This window comes from Mesocricetus auratus, unplaced genomic scaffold (assembly GCF_017639785.1).
Source record: "Mesocricetus auratus isolate SY011 unplaced genomic scaffold, BCM_Maur_2.0 Super-Scaffold_100020, whole genome shotgun sequence".
Classification (NCBI taxonomy): domain Eukaryota; kingdom Metazoa; phylum Chordata; class Mammalia; order Rodentia; family Cricetidae; genus Mesocricetus; species Mesocricetus auratus.
The window spans coordinates 11,553,765-11,578,192 of NW_024429201.1; the positions used below are offsets into that span (position 1 = coordinate 11,553,765).

The following is a 24,428-nucleotide window of genomic DNA, read 5'->3' on the forward strand; positions in this document are numbered from 1 at the left end:
AAGGTGGTGGTCACAGTCAGAACTTGAAATAAATCTCATCTTCATGTTTAACAGCACTTTGATCCTTGGTTTAAAATTAGGCAATATGTAGTCTTATATTAGGAGAACTGCCAGACTTGTGTCCATCTTGAAATGATTCAGAATTCTTCTTAAGCTGTTAACCATGAACCTTTTTTGTAATTGTTTTGAAATTTATTTCTTTGTCCTCTTTAAATTAGGTGCTCTGTGGATGTGCATAGTTTTAAACCCCCACTGTAAGTTGGAACAGAAGGCCAGCTGGCTAAAACAGCTGAAAAAGTGGAACAGTGTTGACGTCTGCCCATGGGAAGATGGAAATCATGGCAGTGAATTACCCAACCTAACCAATGCCCTGCCTCAGGGTGCAAATGCCAACCAAGGTGAGTCCACAGTGGCAGCCTGCCCACTCTTACCTGCTTCCTTGTGTATGTGCTTGTAATAGTAACGGATGATGAGTGTGGGGACGTATTTAATTCAAGGACAATACATACTTTGAATGTGTGCATGTACTTTAAGTGAGAACGTTATTTTTTACACACATTGCAGATATGTTATTCCTATGTACTGGTGTGGATCAAAATGATTCACTAATAGTTTAGTTTGAATTTTACCTTTTAACTAAAAATACCGACTAGGGCAGTAATATATTACTATGTAAAACAATATTGAGAAACTTGAGGATTTTTGGCTTTCTTGTTCAATTTATATTTGGGTTATTGTGTATTTAATTTAAAAATTCTTAGATTTAGAATATAGCAAGGAGGTGTGGAACTTAGGAGCCTATGCTACTATTGGCACTTGCATCTGGTAAATTCCTTGTTGTGAAAGGTTGTGCAGTGTACTAGCCATAGTAGGTAAATCACGTCCTTCTGTCTCTGAGACAACCAAGAAAAGCTCCCAAATGTTTCCAGGTTATTTTAGCCTGTTGTTTCAGTCTCTCTTCTGTCCTTTAAAAACAAACTACCCCTTGGTTTTCATCTCTGCGATGCTGCTGAATTTTCTGGTCTTTTTCAGAATCACATTCTTAAGTCTTGGACAAATCTACTATCATTTACTAACTCATTCCAGTATTGTTACGTGACTTTATGCTTGGTAGGGGACTTAAAAGTGATTGAAATCATAGGATAGAAGCAGGAGTGGAATCAACATTGGAAGGACCCAGAACCATACATTCTTTGCTGGCCACAGAGGAACTGATATTCCTAAAGGAGATGCTATGCAATGTGCTGAGTTTAAATGTGTCATTGACAGTGTTTCTGTCTTTACAAAGAAAGTCCACAGGGACTAGGCCCATCAAAAGAGCTCTCAGGGCCTAGAAGATGATTGGCAGGCCCTGTTTTAACTGGAGATGCTGGCCTTGGGAATTCAGTATTTGAAGTCAACCCTGTCTATATCATGCTCATGGTAATTTTATTTAATAATTAAATGTATCCCTCAGATCTCCATTTTCCCCCTAGTTGTCAGGTTTAATCGGCCAATGTTCGTTCTTTTCATTGCTAGGCAGAGGTTCTTTGATGTCTCCATAGGTGACCTTTAATCTTTTGTTGCATTAATTGGAGGTTTCCTGAGTTTTGAGTCTCAGTTGCTGCTATTTTGGGGGGACTGCTACTTTGATATCCTACACTTTGCATTTTACTTTCTATTGTAGAACCTAGGATGGGTCTGGGAGCATCGTGCAGCAGTTAAGTTCCCAGCATTCACCTAGTAGCTTATAGTAATCTCTAGCTTCAGTGGATCTAATGCACTCTCTACCCTCTTTGGACACAGACACACAGGGAGGCAAAACCAGTACATTTTAAGAAGTGATCTGGCCTCCCGGACACCACAGTTTGGTCTAGGTGGTGTAAATCTAGGTCTGTATCCAGAGGCAGTACTTGCAGTTGCTGTGCCAAAGGGCACCAGTGTGTCTGCTCTTAGCAAGGGGCTGTGAGAAGAGCCATTCCCGAAGAAGGTGCCCGTTGTCCCCCGCAGAGGGTATGTGTACTCATACCTGGAACACCTCTATCTAGAGGAGAGCCATGTGACTGAGGGGCCAAAGCTGTGGCATCTCACTGAGGTCACTGTGCCTGTGGGACAGAGGTGTTTCACTCACGTGTTAGAGTACCCGTGCAGGGCTTCTGATGCCCCCATGGCTAGGGTGACTGCTAGACTAGTGAATAGCTTCTGGATCATCCTCTTTCAGGAGAAAGCCTGTTTCCTTTTTGTAGGTGCTTTAAAAAAAAGACTTACTCCCTTTTTACTTTCTCAAATTCCCAATATATTGTTATAGGCACTTAATGTTTTTTAATACTTTTGAATTTGTGTGTATCAATTTTTGTGCTTCTTGTGTGGTATGGCCTTCATGGTCATATAAATATAATTTTGTGAGAGTGTAGTCTTTTTGTGACTTTTGGTTCTGTTGGTATCTTGAAGCAAACCAATTTTAAAAGCTGTGTATGTTCTCCATTATTCTCTGCCATGAAACAGAAACAGTGCAGTTTATTCTTCTAATGAAACCACAATACATGCCCATATTAGTATCATAGATAGAGAGCCAAGTCAATGCTTAATTCACTCTTTTATAGCATGTATAATAGCCAGTTGCTGTTTTGAAGTTCCTTTAGTTTTATGCTTTACCTCTGTGATTTGAAGTAAACAAACTAAGTGGTAAGGCCACTTAAAAATACCTACAGGATACTTGAATTTTAGGAATTTGATTATGAGAGGTCCTAAAACTGCCCCCCCCCTTTGGAATAGCACATTTATTTTGCTTGACAAAAGACTGTTACAATGTGGGCCTATCCTTCCAATTTTGCAGGATGGTCATCCATCTGCTGCCAGCAAGAATCCTAGTCATGCGTCACAGCAGATGATGACATAGGTCTCTGACATCTGTGTGCTTCGGTGTGTCTTCTTGTGGATACGAATGACTAAGTTGATATGAGACCAACCTGAACTGATGTCTCTGATAGACTTGCCAACAGCCATTGCAGGTGTCTGCATTAGCTAAACTTGTAGTAAGGGATGTGTTGGACTCTTGGCAGTACCTGGCTGTGGGATCCTGACAAGTCATAGTGTTTTCTGTTGCTGTTGGGTTACTCCAGTAGAACAGAGAGCCCAAATAGATGAATTCTCTAGGTGCTTCTTCCCAGTCCAGTTGTGTTTGCTGTTTGTAGTTTGCCTTCTGTGTGCTCAGACAGAAGTTCAGGGGCAGGAAGATGAAACCTTGCTATAAAGGTAGCTCCACAGTTTTGCTTCTTACTTAGTTGAGTCTCAGAGAGCAGTGAAGGGGACTATACTTGAGCAAAATTAAGTATACATAAATGCAATTGTTCATGGCCCCATGATTTAGTGGATTCTTGTGCCACAATTGAAGGTAAGTTTAGAGTTGGGGCCCAAGGGGTGGGAGTGCCTGTAGTCTCTTTAGGAATTGAATAATCCAAGGATCTGAGGTGAGAATATCCTTTATTCCCCAAAAATTTCTTTTCTTCGTCAGGTCCTGAACCTTGAACCCCCTTCGGACTGTATGCTTCTTCTCTCTTGTGATGCCCCAGCATACATTATGCTGGGTCATCACACCAGTCATGGAACCTGCCCAGGAGTCAGGAGACAGCCTGTAGGGGCAAGGTAAGTGCGCTGGTTTGTTTTGTAGCTATGTTGTGTGGCTTTGTGAAATGTTAAACATATGCATTTATGCCCTTTGGGATATAAAGTGGCATTTAATCATTATATCCCAAGAAGCATAATAGTTTTAATTGTGCAAAACCGCACAATATAGTTAAAAAATACAACCAAAAGCACAACCCTTATGCATATTTTTAAGGCTGACTGCATCTTCCTGAAAGGTTCCATGGCTGGTGTCGCATCTCTTGCATAGTGTTTGTGAGAGCTGCTGATCCCATCGGGCAGCCCAACACAGCACCTCAAAAGTGGGAGAGTGAGTTTTCATGTGGTTTTTGTTGTTGTTGTTGTTGTTGATTTTTTTTTTTAAAGCTGAGTGCCTCTTCTGAGTATATTTGACATGGAGAGTCGACTTGACAGTTCCTTTTTCAGGATGCCTTTAACGTAGCTTTTAATGGCTGCAGAATGTTGGTTTGATAAAACAAGTGAGTGACTGAAGGCTCTTTAGGCTGACTGCCTTCTAGCACTTAGGATGTGAGAATATCCATTCGCCCTCCACCCTTCTGCTTCGGGCGGTGCAGGACAGTGTGTATGTGTGTGTGTGTGTGTGTGTGTGTGTGTGTGTGTGTTCATGAACATCTGGCCACAGAATGGTATGACTGATTTATTCACGTGTGAACAATAGCTGACACGGCTTTCTGAATTGTGGAAAAAACAGATTCATCGAACAGGCCACATCGGACAGTGTTCACAAGAGCCATCGAGGCATGTGACCTCCACTGGCAGGATAGCCACTTGCAGCACATTATCAGCAGTGACCTGTACACCAACTACTGTTACCATGACGACACTGAAAACTCCCTCTTTGACTCCCGAGGGTGGCCCCTCTGGCATGGTAAGTGGCCAAACCGGAAAGACATTTCCATGACTTACTTCTTTGTTTAGTTTCTATAGCATTATTGGAGTGGGAGGTAGAGAATGGAGGCATTCAGTGGGAGATGGGATGAATGCCTCGCTAAGGGGCTGAAATTCTCATTCAGATCCGAGTTCAGAAATGGTTTCCCATATCGTCTTCTGTGGTGCTTGGGGAAAAACATCTTACCACAGTAGCCTGCTTTTATGGATGTGTCGGACAGTGGCAACTTTACCCCTTTGGGTTTCTGTTGTAGAGCATGTTCCTACAGCCTGTGCAAGAGTGGATGCATTGCGTTCTCATGGGTACCCCAGAGAAGCACTGAGATTAGCAATAGCTATTGTGAACACATTACGACGACAACAGCAGAAACAGTTGGAAATGTTCCGGACTCAAAAAAAAGGTGATTGTGGAGGAGGTTCTCTTTATTGGAGTGGGATTCTTGGTGAAGATGTAACTTAAGGTTTTATGTTCTACAAGAAGAGATAGATTTTTTTTTAATGGCTTTACTCACCACTCTTAAAATTGCTTGATTATGCACTCATGTGGTACCAGACATTCATGGAATCAAAACACCTATACACATAAGGTAAAAACAAAGGAAAAGTGTAAATTTTATAATATCTATAAAAATAAAATTAAATAATTTTGGTTGAATGTTGAAAGAAATAAAAACTCATATAATTCTTTAAGGAGATTTTTATTTTTGGAATAGTTGGTGATATGTCAGATCATCTAAAATGGAAGCCAAATACCTGTTTTTGTGCCCAGATGTTTTAATGGCAGCCCATCCTTGAATTCCAGCGGTAGATTTCATGTGGGCACCGTTAGTCAGTGACTACTTTCTCAGGTCTCAGCAGAGGGTCTGTCTCTGAGAGCCACTGAGACAGTCTTAAACAAGGCTTGACATTCTATTACTTATAGCCATAGTAATTTGTGTTTGAGGACATGCTATTTACTAAATGTAAACTACTGATTTTCTTTTTTCAATTTCTACAAATGACATTTGATAGGCTGTCAACTGACATATTTAACTTGCCTTTATCTGTTTATGAATCTTCTGATTTTGAATAAGCACCATAATAGTAATGGCAAAGGTTGTTAGCCGGGTTCACAACTTGCTGTCCAGATAGGGGGTGCACCTGCTTTGCCTGATTGCCTACTCTTTGTTCCTTCTGTAGGCAAACATTTGTGATGACTTGGCTTTGCTCTTTTTTTTTAATTATTAAGAACAGTTCTAGTTACTGTTGGCTTTTGTTCTTAGTTGTGGTTTTAATGCTTTGGTTCTTAGATTACCCAGTAACTAAAAGTTGTTAGAAGGGTTGGAAGTTGGAGCAAGTGCTGGCTGTAGCTTTTAGTTCCCTTTATGTTAGAAGTATTAGGAGTGTGGACTGGCACTGTCAGTCACAGTGGGAATAATTCCAGAGTTAGAGTTTGAACCACAGAAAGGGAAGTGCAGATGGGACTGGAATGTTAATGGCCTTGATATGTAATGACTTTGCTCATTCTCCCAAAATGCATTGCTAGGCCCTGTAGAAAGCTTTTCTGAAATCCACTTTCTCTAAACACACAGAATCATCTCTGGCCCAGGGTATTTGTTTCTGAACAGTGTAAGGGAGAGCTTTCAGGCTAAGCGGATGTATAGTCCTCCATTTCACAGAGAGAACTGGCTCATGGTTATGTCTGATTTTTATAGCAACCAAGTAAATTTTCCTGAGTAATGTTAGTGTTTGAATTCTGCTTTGTAAAAATGTTCTATTTAAGAAACAAAATGTAACACTATTTCAGTAAGATAGAATACATGTTAGATTAGACAGTTGTGATTGCCTTAGAGTCAGCCATGCTGTAGCCAGGCCTGACACATTTCAGACACATTTCTCTGTCATCTTCCAAGTGAGGACACTTGTTTCATGTGGTTCTTGAGTATTGCTAGGCCTGTAATCTGCACCTGTATCTCCCTGATGCTGTTATTGTTAATGTGAATATTAAAGACTGAGATTTAGTAGCCACTGTCAAGGTCTAGGTGTGCATTGCAGTTACTTGTAAATGGACCAAGGGTGGGAAATGTGGTGATTCTGAGAGAAAGTGTGTTTCTGGTAGCTCTTACCTACCAGTAGATTTGTCTACACACAGTCCCCTTAACCATGGACAGTTTTTAGTCAAGCATAGAGTTGGTCGTTGCAAAAAGTGATGCTTGTGCCTCTCCTCTCATGCTTGCTGTCCATGTGGAAGCTGGTGGCAGACACCAAGGAACCGATGACCTTTCTGAGGACTCTAGGACACAACCTGAATAAGCTTTTGTGTGCTGCTCTTGTGTGCTAAGAGTTAATCATGTAAAATGAGAAGGTTTCCAAAGAAATGGCAAATTCATAGAATGACCCTTTGGCTAGTTATGTCAGCTTATTAATAGATTGTATTATATTTCCCTTTAAAAAAGGAGATACTACTGTTTTATTATTCCAGTAAGCAGCTTTGAATAGCATTTTTAGTAGATTATACCTTAAATATTTTCAAGGTTTTCCTCTGCACTTGAACATGAAAGAGCTAACATTCTGTGAAGAAAATTAACAAGTACATTTTGTCAAAGTCTACATCTAACTTGTGCTATAGCTTTCCCTTAGTCAAGGTCCACTCTTAATGCTGCTCACAGAAAGGAGAGCTGCTATGAAGTGATGGGGTGATTAAACAGTGCTCGTGTGGGGGTTTGACTTAAATCCATAAAGGCACTGCTCACTCTCGTTCACCATTGAGATGACCCAGTGAGTGCTGGGGCACTGACATTGTGAAGACACAGTTGTAGACCCAGCCAGGGAGCCCAAGGATGCGGAGATGGGGGATGTTTAGCTTCTTAAGAAAACCTCAGGATTCCCTGTCTGTCTACAATATGACAATACTGTTGGACACACGAATTAAACAGATGTGGGGAGCCATTCTCAGACTTAAGTGCCATTTATAGTGATTGGTAGATGAACCTTTACAACTCAAAACAGCTCACAAGGTAGAGATCATAGTACCATTCCACTGATTTTTTTTTAAACTGAAGGGAGTTTCCATTTTAATTAATTATTAATTTTTCAGAATGCTGCTGTTAAATCAGTCTCTATTACCCTTCTCTTCCTTCATCACCCTTCTCCTCATTTCTCGATTCCTTTTTTAAACAGAGCTACCCCATAAAAGCATAACCTCAATAACCAATCTGGAAGGCTGGGTTGGACACCCCCTAGACCCTGTGGGCACTCTCTTCAGTAGTCTCATGGAAGCTTGCCACATTGAGGATGAAACCTTCTCTGGGCTCTCAGATTTTACAGGTAAAGACATTGTTTGTTCTTGTCTTTTCCTAAACTCAGAGTGATGCTCGTCGTTGTTTTTCATATATATATATATATATATATATATATATATATATATATATATATATATATCTTTAAGGATTTATGTTTTTTTTATTTTATGTGCTTTGGTGTTTTGCCTGCATGTGTAGCTGTGTGATGGTGTCAGATCCCCTGGAACTAGAGTTACAAACACCATGAGCTGCCATGTGAGTGCTGGGAATTGAACCCAGGTCCTGTAGAAGAGCAGCCAGTGCTCTTAACTACTCAAACATCTCTCCCCGCCCCTACAGTATATTTTATGAGACTGTGTAGTTAAGAGTGTCTGTGGGTTAATGAAGCTAGGAAGTGGGCACTCCTGCCTTGGGTGGTCTTCCCCCAATAAGAAAATCTTCAGAATGAATGTCTGACAGTGTTTGTCAGTTACCCAAAAAATACTCTGTTCTGACACATGATCTGCACTAAGAATTTAGTAGCATTTATGACTTGTTCAACTTTGATTATGACAGAAATAAGAAAGAAAGAAGACTATGAACCATAGCATTCAGAACTAGAATATTTAGTTGCTTTTCTTTCTTTTTTGGTTTTTTTGTTTGTTTGTTTTGGTTTTTGTTTTTTGTTTTTTGTTTTTCGAGACAGGGTTTCTCTGTGTAGTTTTGGAGGCTGTCCTGGAACTCACTCTGTAGACCAGGCTGGCCTCGAACTCACAAAGATCCACCTGCCTCTGCTTCCCTAGTGCTGGGAGTAAAGGCGTGCGCCACCAACACCAGACCTTAATTATATTTCAAATTTGGCTTTGCATGAAAAATTACTTAACTTAAGTCTAATTTAAGGGAACTATTAATATCTTTCAATTTTTTTTTTTTTTGGTGCCATACATTCCTTAAAAGTGATGTTTTGAGATTTCTCTTTGGTCTCTTGGGAATTCAGAATCATTCCTCAAAAGATTACCTAAGGCAGGAGTGAGGAAGAGTGAAGATTGTCCTTTGTTAGTCCTATGATGAGATGTAACAGGTTTGATTATCTTGTCCATCTCAGTTGTCTTCCTGACAACTGGTTGTCTTCCTGAGTTGGGGGTGACCCAAGTTCTGTTGGGAGGGTGGCAGATGTGAGTCCAAATTCATGTTCCCCTGAGAGTTGGATGACTGAAGTTATAATGTCAAATTGAGGCTCCTGGACAGAGACAGGACTGGTCCACTGTCGTTGATAGTCCTTGGATGACAAAAGGACCTGGAGTTAGTTGAATTACATATGTTCTATTCTTTACTGATTTCACTGGAAATTTTAGCATTGCAGTAAAAGAATGAAAGCATTTTCCATGCTAACCTTAAAACTGTGCCATGTACTTTTTTTTCAAGTTAACTTTTTATTACTGGCTTTTATTGGTTATGTAATATAATGAGTCTTGGATCTTTGTAGTATGTAATTTTACTTTTGTTTAATTAAAATCTTTTTTTCACCCTTTAAGATCCTTAGTACCTGGTATGTAAAATAAATGAAAAAATTTTATTAAAATTATAAAGGTCCTTATAAGGTACCATATTTTCTTATACCTATAGTTTTCTTTGGCATCTCATTTTCAGTGACAAAAAAACTACTACTAATCCCAGAAAAAAAATATGTACTTTATCATCCTTAGTCACTGTTTACAATATGCTAGCTGGATTGCAGTGGCATGTGCCTTTAATCTTAGCACTTGGGAGTCAGAGGCCAGCGTGATCTACAGAGAAAGTTCCAGAATAGCCGGGGAAGTTACACAGAGAAACCTTGTCTCGAAAAACAGGGGGGTTGGGGGAAAATAAGTTAGAAAGCTACGTATCTTAATGTAAAAATTGGATGTTCTTGTTTTCTCAGTCAGTCAGTTCATTCGTTAGTTCTGACTGGAACATAGATTTCTATCAGATGTAACTTAAGTCAATTTCTGTGTCATTTAATAGAAAATGTGGGACAGTGTAAGTCCTTAGAATACCACCATCTGCCTGCACACAAGTTCTTAGAAGAGGGAGAGTCCTATGTGACGCTGGCTGTGGAAGTAGCCCTGATAGGCCTGGGGCAGCAGCGGATCATGCCTGATGGGCTGTACACACAAGAGAAAGTTTGCCGGAATGAAGAGCAGCTCATTTCCAAGCTTCAGGAAATTGAATTGGATGACACACTGGTGAAAATTTTTCGCAAGCAAGCAGTCTTCCTCTTAGAAGGTAATGTGATAAAGGGGCCTGGTCTATGTACGAATCTTTGTTATGTCAAGAGCACTTTGTGGATGCATTGGATATGGCATTGAAATACAATCACACAGCATCCAAAACATGCTCAACTAAGAAACCTGCCAACCAACTTAAGTGACAGATGTTTAAGTTTGTATCATTTGATCCAGGTTGTCGTATAGGATAGCTTGTTTGAAATCATCCCATTTAATGCCACTTGTTTGGTAAAGGACTGTTTTGTTCATGCTGTGCAGTTCCTGAGATAAGTGCAATGTTGATATTTAGTGAGATACTGTACCCATGTTCCTATTTGCTTGATGAAGTAAATAACCAAGTGGAAACTGATTGGCATTCCTCTCAGTGTCATGCGCATTTGCCAACAAAGAACTGAAGGCTGCAGGAGTGGGTTGTCTGCTGCCCTCCAATGTCAAGGGTTCATTAGGCATAGCTCCATTGGCTTTATAGACTATCTGAAACAAAGGTGAATTGTCTGATTTTATAAGGTTGAGGTCGTTTAAAGGTCCTAAACTTACATTTTGGCTGCCACTGTTGTTGAGACAATGTTTTCTCAGAAAGGTAAGTATAATTAGTATAACTTAGTGTATACAAATTTAGTTGACTTATTGTTAGAAATAATTTCTCTTTGAGATGTGTGCTGTGATGGTGGGATTTTTCTGTGTTTGCCTGCCTGGTAAAGTGTGTTGACATTTTATATTATGGACAGCTACACACCATAGAGAAAATGTATTTTAAAAACCTCTTAATTTATCCAAAGCTAAAGATCTATTTGAGAGAAAATATTTTTCTCAATATTTATACATTTTAAAATGGAAAATGTTCCTAAACTAAGCCTTAATATGATTCTTCATGGGGGGGGGATTCTCCTGGAGTTTGTCATTGTTGACTGTTAATTAGTAATACATAAAGATAAAAGGCCTATCCTGGCTATTTTTCAAGACTAATCCTGATTAGTTAACTACTTTTTTATTTTTTAATTTTCCTTCCTTATAACCCATTTTGATACGTATATAAGCAACAACATTGGCCATGAGTTTTTATTATTATTATTATTTATTTATTTAGGTTAGAAACAATCTTGTTTCACATGTCAATCCCAGCTCCCTCTCCCTCCCCTCCTTCCCGGCCCTCCCCACCAGGTCCCCCAGCTCCCCACCCAATCTCTACTCCGATCCCCAAGGAGGGCGAGGCCCTCCATGGTGGATCTCCAGTGACTGTCATTTCATCCAGGGCAGGGCCTAGGCCCTCCCACAAGAGTCCTGACTGAGAGAGCCTCCCATATTGTGGCATGGGCACTCTAAGTCTGTTTGTATGCCAGGGATAAATACTACCCAAGTCCCCATAGATGACCTAGGTCTCCTCACTGACACCCACATTCAGGGGGTCTGGGTCAGTCCCATGCTTTCCACACAGCCATCAATCTGGGGTCCAAGAGCTCCCCCTTGTTCAGGTCAACTGTTTCTGTGGATTAAACCAGCCCAGTCTTAACTCCTTTGCCCATCAGTTCTCTCTTTCTGACACTGGATTCCAGGAGTTCAGTTCAGTGTTTGTCTGTGGGTATCTGCCTCTGTTCACAAGTTTATTTTTAGTTTGGTCATGTTTATCCTTATTTTGGTTGCCATTTTATTGAAGTTTTGAAGAGGACAAGCGATTTTTAAAAGCTGTTAGTGTGCTTTTTTTTTTAAATATATCTTTCTGTGTTCAGTGCTTTTACTTAAATTCTTAGTTTTTAATTAGTTCACTCCTCTCATCAAACTTTCTTTAATAACTGTCTGGATGGGGGGACTCTAAGGTACCATGCCTCCTTCCCCTTTCTTAGCCTTCTAGGGCCCAAGATTAACTGGTAAATAACTGTAGCAGTCTTTAGGATGCTGTGGGCCATTCTGCACATAACAAAGGTAACAAGCTCCATTAGTGCGTTGGCTACATGAGCTCATGGAGTCTTCCATGCATTTTTATAGTCAGGAGTTTCTTAGCAGGCTGGACACCTGACAAGAGGGAGCAGTAACTATATTGTTGTTGAGTGTGACTCTTCCTGGCCATGGCACTGGTGACTTAATCACACATTAGAAAAGTGCCTTTGGGGAAACTTCATGCTAGATGTCAGAGTTTTGTTATTTAGTACACTTGAATTCAGCGATTATAGCCATTGTTAATCTAAAATTCTGTAATACCCAACTTAGTGTTTTTCTCACTGAATATGCATTCTGGCTCTCTGAATAATGAAAAGGTAGCTTAGTGGTCTAAAGGGAACTTTGAAAGATAGTGGAGGAAGAGGGAAGAATATGGGTGATCTGCATTATAGATTGTTGTAATTTGTCCCCAAGTAACCTGGGGCCAGGGTTCCATCAACTGGGTGCTCTACCAGCATGTGATTGATGGTAATGCAGGCAGTAGATTTGTATTCTAACAGTGCTTTGGGGATTCACAGAGACTGGAATCCAAGACCAAGGTGTTGGCCAGTTCTACTTCTCAGGAGGGCTGTTTCTGGCATGAAGACCTCTGTCTGAACTCACTTGGCAGAGACAGAGAAAGTTGTTTGGCCTTCTCCTCCCCACCCCCTTTACAAGAACTAGTCCTTTGGGAATTTTGAATCCTCTTCACTCTCCTCCTCCAACTCCTCCCAGGCTCCTGCCCCCCCTTCTCTACACACCCAACTTTGTGTCCTCTTTTTTTTTTTAAGAAAGCGAGTCTAGCATGTGATGCTCACACACACTCTCATATGCATGGCCTTGTACCAGAGCATGAGGAGAACCTACCAGGAGCCATAACCTGGAAGAAGCGGACTCTGTCTCTCCCAGAAACCATCAGTTAATAGCTTCCTAGCTAGGGATGGGACTTCATGCAGCTCTTCTCCCCTTCTATGTGGGTCTTATATCTGACTGGAACTCAGTGAGCTCATGTCATGCTGTCACAGCTGCTGTGAGTTCTTAGGGACAACTGCACTGCTGTGCCCAGAAAGTCATTTCTTTGTAGCCATCACTGCCTCTGGCTCTCAGTCTCTGTCCCTTCTCCACAGTGGTCCCTAATCCTAGGGAGGAAGGGGTGTGATACACATGTCCCACTTACGCTGATCATTCCAGTCCTTTGTTCTCTGCAGTTTGAACAGTTGTGGGTCTCTGTAAATTGCCATCTACTTTAAAAAGAAGCTGCTGTGATAAGAGAGGCTGAAAGATACACCAATCTATGGTTGTAATCGTAAGTCATTAGGAGTCAATTAATATTAGACTCCTTTAGCAGACTAATAGTAGTGGGTTCGCCCCTGAGGGCTATGACTGGTGTAGGTGCAGGTTCTCAGCCCCAGGTGGGTTCTAACTTGTAGAGCAGGCATTAAATATAATCAGAAAGTGGCTGTGGACTCCCAGGACATTTGCACCACTATTGAACTGGTGAGTGGACGTATTTTTCCAGGCCAGTTATTGTTGTAGCTCAGAGAGTTCCTAGCTGGGGCAAAAGAGCACTAATCTTACTATTTCAGTGCCCTGCTTTAGGACCTCATTTAAAAGTAATTACTTTCACAGAGTCTGTGTCTCAGAATATGTTCACATTGGGGTAGGAGTTTTACTGTATGAGTTTGGAGATTTATAACACATTTAGTTCATCCCAGTAACTTCAATAATGGAACTTGGTTTTGTGAACAAAGATACGCATGTAACACTATCTACTTTGTACAAATACTCTATTACTAAACATTTTTGAAATATCTTACAAAGATTAATAGATTCGGCGAAATTAGAAATGTGTCATGGATTATAGTTTGTCAAGGTTAAAATGAGTTGTCTATGCTTTTTAAAATACCTAAATAGTGGATATCTTAAAAAATACTAACCTGGGAATTGAATTACAGAATGACTCCTAGACCACTGTAGAATGTATCTTGCTCCTACCCAAAACTGAGTCCAGTAAACTTGTGTCACCATGTTTTCTGAACTGCATTTCTTGCATTCTGAATTCTTTCCCAGACTGGTTTTTCTCATGGAAAACAAATGTATTGTGTCCTCTGAGCAGCAGTGTCATGGCTCATAATTCTAGAAATCATGAAACAAATGTTACCCAAAGGTGACGTGGAAACTAATTTATTAAACACTTTACGGTAACTAAGCCTCAGAACACCTAAGTGCTGAGTGTTAGAACTAACCACTGTGGTTTCCTTTCAAAGCTGAAGTCTGTGCTTCCTCTGAGAGAAGCATGTGGGAAGCACACAGGGGACCATGCTGCCACCGCACCTGTCAGAATTTACTAAGAAATGAGTTTTGACAGCTCAAATGTGATTTCGCTTTCAAAATTGGCCTGATGGAGCCAGAAGAGTACATTTCCATTATTTTAGTGTTTTTCTTTGCTTGTAGTGAATACCAAATGGGTAACTTCTTATTAATCCCTGTATGGAATTACTGTTTCTGCTTATTAGAAGCAGCAGTGTATGGGGTCTGTGCTGAGGGCCCAGCGTCCTCCCATAAGTGAGACTGAGCTCTTCTCTGGACCTGGCGCACCAGTGGCCCTAAACCCTCGTTGGTCAAGACTCAGGTTCCTTACTCCGCAGCCTCGGGTGCATCTCTGTATCTCGATGCTCAGTTAGTGCGTATGAGAAAGAGCTTGCTCAGGTTCTGCGAGGATTTGTGCTTGTCCTTGTGCTGGGTGTGGGTTGTGCTCTCACTTCCATGGTTCCTGTTTTAGCAGTGGGACTCAGGGAACTGCTGATGATGTGAAGCCTGTAGTGGGTACCGTGCCCTCAAGAGCCTTTTGACTAAGAATCTTGTTTCTTTCTACCGTTACTTAGTTCCAGTTCTTAACCTGATGAGCTGTAAATTTACATAAGGAACTTGAAATTCAGTTTAAATTAGCTATAAATTTACATAAAGAATCTTAAATACAGTTAATAAGAAATGTTAAGTTTGTTCTTTTGGAATGTAACTGTGTATGTTCTTCTCCGCAGCCGGACCATACAGTGGTTTAGGTGAAATAATCCATCGGGAGAGTGTTCCAATGCACACATTTGCCAAGTATCTCTTCACCTCTCTCCTACCTCATGATGCTGAATTGGCATACAGAATTGCACTGAGAGCAATGCGGTATGTATCCACAGCCCAGCCCAGCAGAGGCAGTCCGCATTCCCCACTGGGAGAAACGGCCATTAGCTGACCTCATATTCAGTCACGTTTCTTAGAGGCAACAGAGAAGCTAAAGATCCTAGTTTTTTCTTCCTGAATTGTTGTCAGGCAATCTGCCTGTTGTGTTTTGATTTTGCTTTAAAGTAAGGTTAAAGTAAGGGGGCACTGATTTTCTTAACTTCTGTTAGACAATGGCCATCATAACCTTTTCTCTTAATGATAGAATTTGGGAATAAAATAACAACTTCAGAACAATTTAATCACCGAATACCAGTTTAACTCTTCCTGAATGCAGTTGTTTTTAAAAAAGAATTTGTTCTTTTAAAACATGATAAATAACAAATATTAATAAATAGCAAATAAAGTAAGTATGGCAATTGAGGAAAACTTTCATACTTAGGCCCCAAATTAAAGCACTAGTACAGGAAGGCCCCCGCATTACCAGGACACATCAGTGCACCACGAGGCCGGATGTGATGTGTCTGGTGTTAAAGGAGTCCTTGCTAGGCATCTCTCAAGATCTGTTCACTTGGGCTCCACTGCTCCCGTCTCCTCCTCAGTACTTTTGGTCATGGCAATGAAAATGGTCTCTGCCACTGCACTTGCTTATTCTCCCTTCCCTTTGAAAAATTAATTCACCAAATAATTGCTTTTATCATGAATTTGCTCGAGATTGCTACTTTTTGGTGTGCTCTCAAGAGCCTATTTTTAAAACTTATATATAGCCTGTTCAACTTGAAAAGCCTGAGGGGGAACATCTTCCATTCTTACGGATTTAGCCTTTCCCCTTTTGCTGTTTTAAATAAATAAATCACTCTTACATTTTTAATGGAAAGTTCAGATTATATATTATAGTAATAGACTAAAGACAAGCCCTGTGTTGATTTGAAACTGTATTTGATCCCATAAGAAACTTTTCATCCTTGTATATAATCCATACAAGATTGACACATGAATCCTTGCCTAAGAATTACCAGTGTCTTCAAAGTTACTGTAACATCTGTCTGCCTTATACTTGTGTAAATACCATGTACTAATCAATTGTGCCATTATATTTGTGTAGAGTTAGGGTCGTGTGTGTGTGTGTGTGTGTGTGTGTGTGAGAGAGAGAGAGAGAGAGAGAGAGAGAGAGAGAGAGAGAGAGGAGAGAGGAGAGAGAGAGAAAGAGAGAGAGAGAACACCTGTGTGAAAGGGTGTTTCAGGGCTGACATGTAATTTCACATGCATTTCTAGACCCCTGGAGACAATCAGTAATTTATTAGAGGGACCTTCTAATACTCTGTTGATCTTTAAATTGCCCAAGAGTAAGTCAGCAACTAACATGAGCAACTGTTTTCCCCATAAAATTGTTTAATATACTTGGTTTATATTTTAGAGCACACTTTCATAAGTGGGTTTAAATTCCCACTTTTAGAAACTTAAGTAGAAGTCTCCTGAGGGACAGATTGGCCTGTATCCTTCTAATCCTAAGAATTCCAGACTTGTTTTAAGGGGAAGAGTGTTAGTTATGATACCTCCAGGCACTGTTGCTACTACCATTGAAAAGTAAGGGTGAAGTAGCATCATCAGAATCTGTTCTCCTGATGGATACCAGGAACACCAGCAAGGGGGCACCAGCACTGACTGCCTTCTCCTCCACTCTCTCCTACTTGTTCCTGGTGCCTTGCCCAGAGGCCTTCTGTGGCTGGGGCATAGGGAAATAACACATTTCAGGGCAGCCAGGGAACGGGCAAGGAAGAGAGAGGTGTAGCTTGCTTGCTTACTTAGTCCTGAGTGAGGCAAAGAAGGGCAGCTTTGGTCCTCACTTTCTCAGCTTCCCAAGACTGATGACTACTTTCCGCTGTAGCAACTCTGGCAAGAATCTGGCGAGGGAGACCGGCATTCTTGAATCCTATAAAAAGCCGAATAGCAACTCTGCTAAATTCTTCCTTCGTTATCCTCTACCTTGCCATACTTCCTTTTTTGTTTTGTTTTCTGTTTTTCGAGTATCTCTGACTGTCCTGGAACTCACTCTGTAGACCAGGCTGGCCCTGAACTCACAAAGGTCCGCCCGCCTCTGCCTCCGTCAGTGTTGGGATTGAAGGTGTGCGCCACCACCACCTGGCTTGTTTATTTTTATTTTTTTAAATAAGTGACAAGTCTCATGTTTCATAATTCTTACGTGTCTGAACATCACACAGTTTTCTCAGTGCTGCTGAGGGATAAGGAGGTCATTAGGCTTGAGCAGTGAGCTCTCAACAAGGTGAGCTGTAGTTTCCCTGCACTTGAGCCCCAACCGGCATCTGTCTCTAGGAAGTGTCTACACAGGACTCCACTGGGTAGTCGTCGTGGCCAGGGTGAAGGACAGATAATGACTGAATGACCTTTCCTTGCTTCTCATTGCAGGTTACTAGTATTGGAATCTACTGCTCCAACAGGAGACCTCACCCGCCCCCACCACATTGCATCAGTTGTCCCCAACAGATACCCTCGCTGGTTCACTTTAAGCCACATTGAATCCCAACAGTGCGAGCTGGCATCCACCATGCTAACTGCAGCCAAAGGTAGGGGAGTGTCTGGAAACCTCAGTGTTTTATTGGTTTATTGTTTTCCCCAGAAAACTTATCTTTTAATTGTTTTTTAATCAAATTCTCCGCCGTGGTATTACTATCAGATAAGTTTCAAAGAATCTTTTTAGCAGTAACTTCTTACTTCACTCTTGAGGCAAATGGGTGCTTCTCATTTGAGACCGCCATTGTCTTTATACATATGTCATGGTAGCCTACTGTGCAGCACTGTCCCTCTAACAAAAAAACACTAAATCACTGAGAGTTAGAAATAGAACAAAAGATTTGGCTAGTTTCCTTGTCCTTAAAGTACTCACTACAATACATAAGCAGAAACTAGGAGAGTTGTTTGTCTTGCGTCACCACACCCCACCACACCCATCCCCCCACCACACCCCACCCCCACGCACGTTGTTTGGTTCTGGTTTATATCTACTTTTAGTCACCGATGGTGTGTCTCAGCCAATATTTATGTGAAGCTGGGATTACTTATAGATTTTTCATTGACTGTGGGACACTTAGTCATAACATCTGTACCGGCTGCAGACACCCCAGGTAAATGGATGTGTGCTTTTGTTTTTGTGTCCGTTTGTCCTCTGTGTATGTCTCTTTGTATGGCCTGTCACTATGTTGCTCCGCCTATATTTGACTCGGTTTGATTTGCTTCTCCCTTGTTCATTGCAGGCGATGTTCGGAGGCTGGAAACAGTATTAGAGTCCATCCAGAAAAACATTCACTCCTCATCGCACATCTTTAAGCTTGCCCAGGATGCATTTAAAATAGCAACTCTGATGGACAGTTTGCCAGACATCACCCTTTTGAAAGTGTCTCTGGAGCTGGGCCTGCAGGTACTGGTCCCTCTTGGAGCACCTAAGACTGCTTCTAATAGCCTTACAGGGTTGTGTTGGTTTTTGGTTTTTGGTGACTCTCTAGAACCCAGGTTTGAGGTACTTTTGAATGGCACTGTCTTCCAGAGCTCTGGTCGCTTCCAGCTCAGCCAGCTTTTAGTCTGGGCTGCAGCAACCACACTGAATCCTCAACTGTAAAAACAGTTTTTTCTGAATTACAGCTTGAACCCTTCCTGTTTTTCTGGTGAATGAATGGAGAAATACTGCTGACCAGAGAGTTGAGTAAGGCTAGCATGTGCAATAAAGATTGAGTTGTAAGGGCTGGTGTTTTAAAGGCAGTACGAGTTTTTATTGATGCTTGCATTGGACAGTCCTGTCTCCTTTTTATAACACTGAGGAAACTGGGTAGAGGCAGGACAGTCAGGCTGGTGCCAGTTTCAGAGAGCAGCAGAATGCAGCAGCAGGGACACGTGAAGTCCATGGCACAGGTGATGATTGCTTCCTTACACAGTGGTTACTATTGAAACCAGGAACCAAAGCCTGCTTCTGCCTCCTTCATGAGACCTTTACTAACATCTGTGTTCTCTCTCATTAAAACATAGTTACACCCTACCTAAAGCATGGGAATTAGAGGCCCTGATTAGATTATTGACTTGTTTTCTAAGTTATCGATTCTTCCTTTCTGTGATGTATTAGTAATGTTTAATGCAGCGGGAAATGCAAGCGCCTCTGTAACATGAGGCACTGTGTAAGCAAAGATGCAGAGGTTGCTTTCAAATATGGTTAAATTTATCTTCTTAAACATACATTTTTGTTATTTGGCTTGCCTTTATTATAAATTGCCTTATCTTTCAGGGTGTAATGCAGAAAGAAACGTTAATGTGGTTTCTCTGTGTGTTTGGAATTCTGGGTAAATGGCAGATTCGTGGTTGTTCACCCCTTGCCCCGTTCTTTCTGGAACCTAAGAAGAGTCCTGCGGGCCCTTTCTAAGGCATCAGGGTGTTGGGATACTAGATATTTTTGTAAACATGAAGAGGTGCACAAGTTGATCTTGGAAATTCTTAATAGAATGTATGAGGGGGAAGAAATCAGCAGTGATACCAAAGATGGTTTCTTTTCATAGATCTGAGGTAACCATCATGGTCAGAGATTGAAGTAATAACCAGAGTTACTATTGCAAAGTACGTCGTACCTATACATGTCTTTTTTTTCCGTAAGAAACCTCAGAAATCGAGTCCTAGAATACTAATGCTGAGAAGAAGAGGACCCAGACTCTTGAGTCTTTTAACCCCACGCTTTGAAACAAAAAGAAAAGACATTGAATGACTTTCCCATAGTGTCACATATGGCTTCTATCAGAAGTACTGAGTGGATTTCTACCTCCCAAGCCAGGGCAAGGCCAACTGGAGGAAGCCAAGAAATGGTCCAAACACACATGGAGATCTTCACTCTAATAAAAATGCCTTCTGGCCCCCCTGGGAGTAGAATCTGCCTAGTAGTTTATACTGTGGGATGAATTGGATTTTTTCCCCATTGACATAAAATTATCTTCAGAACATTTTATTACCTGCTTTTACAGGTTATGCGAATGACACTGTCAACCCTCAATTGGCGACGTCGAGAAATGGTGCGGTGGCTGGTGACATGTGCTACTGAAGTTGGTAGGTAACTTTTGAGAAGTGTGGTGGATGCTCATGATGGAATTTCATCTCAGGAGAAACTGTTAGTGGCTGCCTTGACTTACTTCGCCAGGTTCTGCCCCCTCTAACACACACCAGGGGTTCCCTCCTCTGCTCCAGAGCCCATCCTTCGCTTACACAGTGCTTCTAAACTATCCCACTGAGCAGCTCCAGATCCTGTGAGCAAGCATATTTTATTACTCATTTTGAATACCCCTTCACTCCTTTGAGGTTTTTCTTCATCTGAATAGCAGGCAGAGTGTGACTAGGGTGAACTTTGAAGTGTGTGAGAAATTGTAGCTGGCATAAGACAGTCCTCTGGCTGTCCATCACCTGTGATTTATAGGGCCCTTGACACCGATTGTGTCCCCTTTGCAGGCCGTCAGGTCTGCTCTGTCCCAGAAAGAGCACACACAGGCAATGGTGGCTGCTGAAACTGACTGGTTAAGCTGTCTCTCGTCCTGTGTGCATCACAAAATGATGCTCACCTCTTGCTGGGAAGGCATTGCCCTCAGTGTCTGGATAATGACAGCAGATACTGTAAAAATATTAGGATTCTTTCATGTGTGATCTATTGTTGTTTTGGCGATTATGAATTTGTTCTTGCCTAAAACTTATTTTTAGATTATTAAAGTGCTCTTTTGATGAAACAATGTAAAGGTAATGGGGCTTTTAGAACTGCCCACACCTCTGCTTCTCTGGCAAGGAGGGCATCTGCTTTGAGTAGGTGGGATCTGTGTACAAATGGCTGAAGCCTTGACAGGCCGTTTCCAGCGCCTGCAGCATCTGCAGGTCCACTTGTACCCACTGACTTTCTCTTGATTGTGGGTGGTATTTTCTTGATTGGAGGTGTTAAAGTATTATGTTGTATGACTCTTTTAAACTTAAACAGATCGCACCACATTCATTAAGCCCCTATTTGGGTGAAGGTTGCCTATTTTTTCCCCTCCAAGTCTGTAGTGCATAACTGACAGAGGCCCCAGTGAACGAGTACTCATTAGTAAAAAACCATTGTCTGAAATGGCAAGCAGAGCAGTGCAAATACCAGCCACCAAGAGGATTGCTTCTTTATTATAGGACGTTCATGTTCCTTTCAGGCATCTCACAGACTAACAATGCATGTAACCTTCTTAAAGGCTGCTCCCAGGCACGTTACCTTCAGGGTTCTGGTCTAGTTCATGTTCTGTGGTGGTTAACAATGTGAGCGTCAATTCTAAAGGTGCAAACAGAACCTGCACCCAGCCTTCCTGTTAGTGATAATCCTGCTTGTTTATGTTCTTTGCAGGTGTTTATGCCCTGGACAGCATCATGCAGAGCTGGTTTACACTCTTTACTCCCACTGAAGCCACAAGTATTGTTGCGACTACTGTGATGTCCAACAGCACCATAGTCCGCCTCCACCTGGACTGCCACCAGCAGGAAAAGCTGGCCAGCAGTGCCCGGACACTGGCATTGCAGTGCGCCATGAAGGACCCGCAGAACTGCGCCCTCTCTGCACTGACCCTCTGTGAAAAGGATCACATAGCTTTTGAGACGGCGTACCAAATTGTCCTCGATGCTGCTACCACCGGCATGAGCTACACACAGCTCTTTACAATAGCAAGGTACATGGAGCACCGAGGGTACCCCATGAGGGCCTACAAGCTGGCTACACTGGCCATGACCCATCTCAATCTGAGCTACAATCAGGACACACACCCTGCCATTAATGATGTTCTGTGGGCCTGTGCGCTTAGTCACTCCCTTGGTAAGAATGAGCTCGCAGCTGTGATACCTCTGGTGGTCAAGAGTGTCAAGTGTGCAACGGTACTGTCAGACATTCTGCGCAGGTGCACTCTGACCACTCCGGGCATGGTGGGACTCCATGGACGAAGGAACTCTGGTAAGCTCATGTCACTGGACAAAGCCCCCTTGAGGCAACTCTTGGATGCCACGATTGGGGCCTACATCAACACAACGCACTCACGACTGACACACATCAGTCCTCGGCACTATAGTGAGTTTATAGAGTTCCTCAGCAAGGCCCGAGAGACCTTCCTAATGGCACATGATGGACACCTTCAGTTTACACAGTTTATTGACAACCTGAAGCAAATCTACAAAGGCAAAAAGAAACTGATGATGTTGGTTCGGGAGAGGTTTGGTTGATAGAACTTGTATGAATGGGGTAGGGGTGGGGTGGGAGGGATGGTTTGTTTTTACTTGAGCCTGCCTTTGTACCCTTTTTAACTTAAAGAACAGAGCCACACCGGTATTATATGTGTATAGTTAAATTGCGTTTGCAGACTAAATTGTCATGTTGTGAAAGTTTGTGTGTTTTTAAGTTTTTCCCTTTTTCTTTCCTTTTGTTTTAACCCTTTTTTATTGATTTGTGTGAGAGAGGTTGGAAAGGTTTGGTTTACACTGAGTATATGTTGTCAAGTGGCGAAAGTCCACATAGCTCTCCTGTTTTCTGTATACGTTCACAGCCTCAAAAAATAATAATAATAATTGAAATGGCTTTAAAAACCAAACAAAACACCTCCATCCTGTGACAAGTACCTCGAATGGATTCAGCTTTACTCCTTTGTAACTCATCTTCACATTCTCAGCATATTTAACAAACCAACAAAACGAAATACTAGTAGTGAAAAGGCTGACCCACGTGGCTTTGCAGTGCTGTTCGTCCAGAAGCATGGCACACGATGCTTGTGCATGTGGAAACTTAGCGACTGTCAACATACATTCTCAGGGATTTATCCAAAAAATTAAAAAAAAAGAATGAGAGCATTTATTGTACTGTATATATATTATAGTATATGTCTGAATATTGAAAATATAACATTAACTAATTTATAAAAAATTATTCTATGTAATGCAAAATACTTGAAGCTGCAGTAGCTTGGTTTTAAACAAAAACAAAAACGGAGAGAAAAACCTATCAGAAGGACTAAAAGTATGCCTCGCTTCGGGGTGGGCTCAGGCAGTGAACTTCATGCTGGGCATCTGCAGAGCCACCTTCGGACTGCGCAGCTGGACTGAGATCTGTCGGGAAGATTCCATACGTATATATATCTATACATCTTCTGTATACATGTATATATGTATACACACAGACACCAACAACCACTACACCACACATGCTTGTAACAGGCACTCGACTAAAGAGGGACAACACACAGCCAGAGCAGCAAGCCTTAGCATTAAGAATATACAGTATGCCAGAACTGGGGTTCGTGCCTCCTAGCCTAGGAAACTTACAATATCCTTTTGACACAAAACGCAAAATGTTTTCCAAAACAATTGACATGATCCATTACGCCTTTGCAGTGAGCTAATAAGCTAACGTTTGTGCACAGATAACATTATATATATTATATATCTATTCTGCATAGGTATTTTGACTTTGTGCAGGACAGAAAGTTGTGTAGGTATGACTGTTTGACTTTTCAGTTCTCTCTTTTTTTTAATATATTTTATTTTCTCTAGACTTACTCAAACAAAAGCAGCCTTCTATCTTGCCTTGTCTTAATGCTTTAAAATAACCAAACTGGAGATGTGACTACCAAACTGTTGACTATATTATTAAAATACCAACCTTGGTTACAGTGTAGTGTCTTTACTTTAGCTGACGGTTCTGTAACCTAGTGCTTCTTAAAGCAACTTTATGTTTTGGTGCAAAAGTTGTCCTGTGTCTCTTGTCCCCTTCATTAGAGAACATGCTAGAGGTATGTTTGTAGGTATTTTTGTTTAGAAGAACTATTTCATGCGCTCCATTTTATTTATTATAATAGATAAAAAGAAAAAAAAAAGGTTGTACTTCATCACTCATGTAAACATGCTCATGAAGTTGAAAGTAATTAAGATTTGATACACTGATATCAATTTATTTATGTAACTAAATCACTGTTTTATAAACTTGTTAATGATCAACAATTTTTGTTTTGATTAAAATTAGTTTTTTGAAAGTTGATTCTGCCTCCTTTATAGTGTATCTCTTGTTACACTTGAGTTGGGTGATTATCAACCTAGATGCGGCTTCATCTAAGTGTTCAATAACAATTATATTCATCAGGTCAATACTCATATACTGTGTTCCAGGCACTTTTCTGGGCACTAGATATACAATAGATTCCATGGTGAACAAAACTAGAGCCTGGGGCTTGCTGTCTGCTTGGCATAGAAG

General features: G+C 41.3%; 1 protein-coding gene across 2 annotated transcripts in view; it reads left to right on the plus strand.

The window, feature by feature from the left end:
- Positions 1-24,215, plus strand: part of Zswim6 (zinc finger SWIM-type containing 6) — a 161,913-nt gene extending 137,698 nt beyond the window's left edge. For both annotated transcript variants that reach the window (XM_013126472.3, XM_040728852.1), the window contains exons 5-14: positions 219-398; positions 4,337-4,513; positions 4,788-4,934; positions 7,693-7,839; positions 9,798-10,058; positions 15,016-15,151; positions 17,576-17,733; positions 18,421-18,584; positions 20,164-20,245; positions 21,549-24,215. In XM_013126472.3, coding sequence (XP_012981926.3) covers positions 219-398; positions 4,337-4,513; positions 4,788-4,934; positions 7,693-7,839; positions 9,798-10,058; positions 15,016-15,151; positions 17,576-17,733; positions 18,421-18,584; positions 20,164-20,245; positions 21,549-22,411 — 2,315 coding nt within the window. In that variant the 3' untranslated portion in view covers positions 22,412-24,215. The remainder of the gene's footprint in view (positions 1-218; positions 399-4,336; positions 4,514-4,787; positions 4,935-7,692; positions 7,840-9,797; positions 10,059-15,015; positions 15,152-17,575; positions 17,734-18,420; positions 18,585-20,163; positions 20,246-21,548) is intronic.
- The last annotated feature ends 213 nt before the right edge of the window (positions 24,216-24,428 follow it).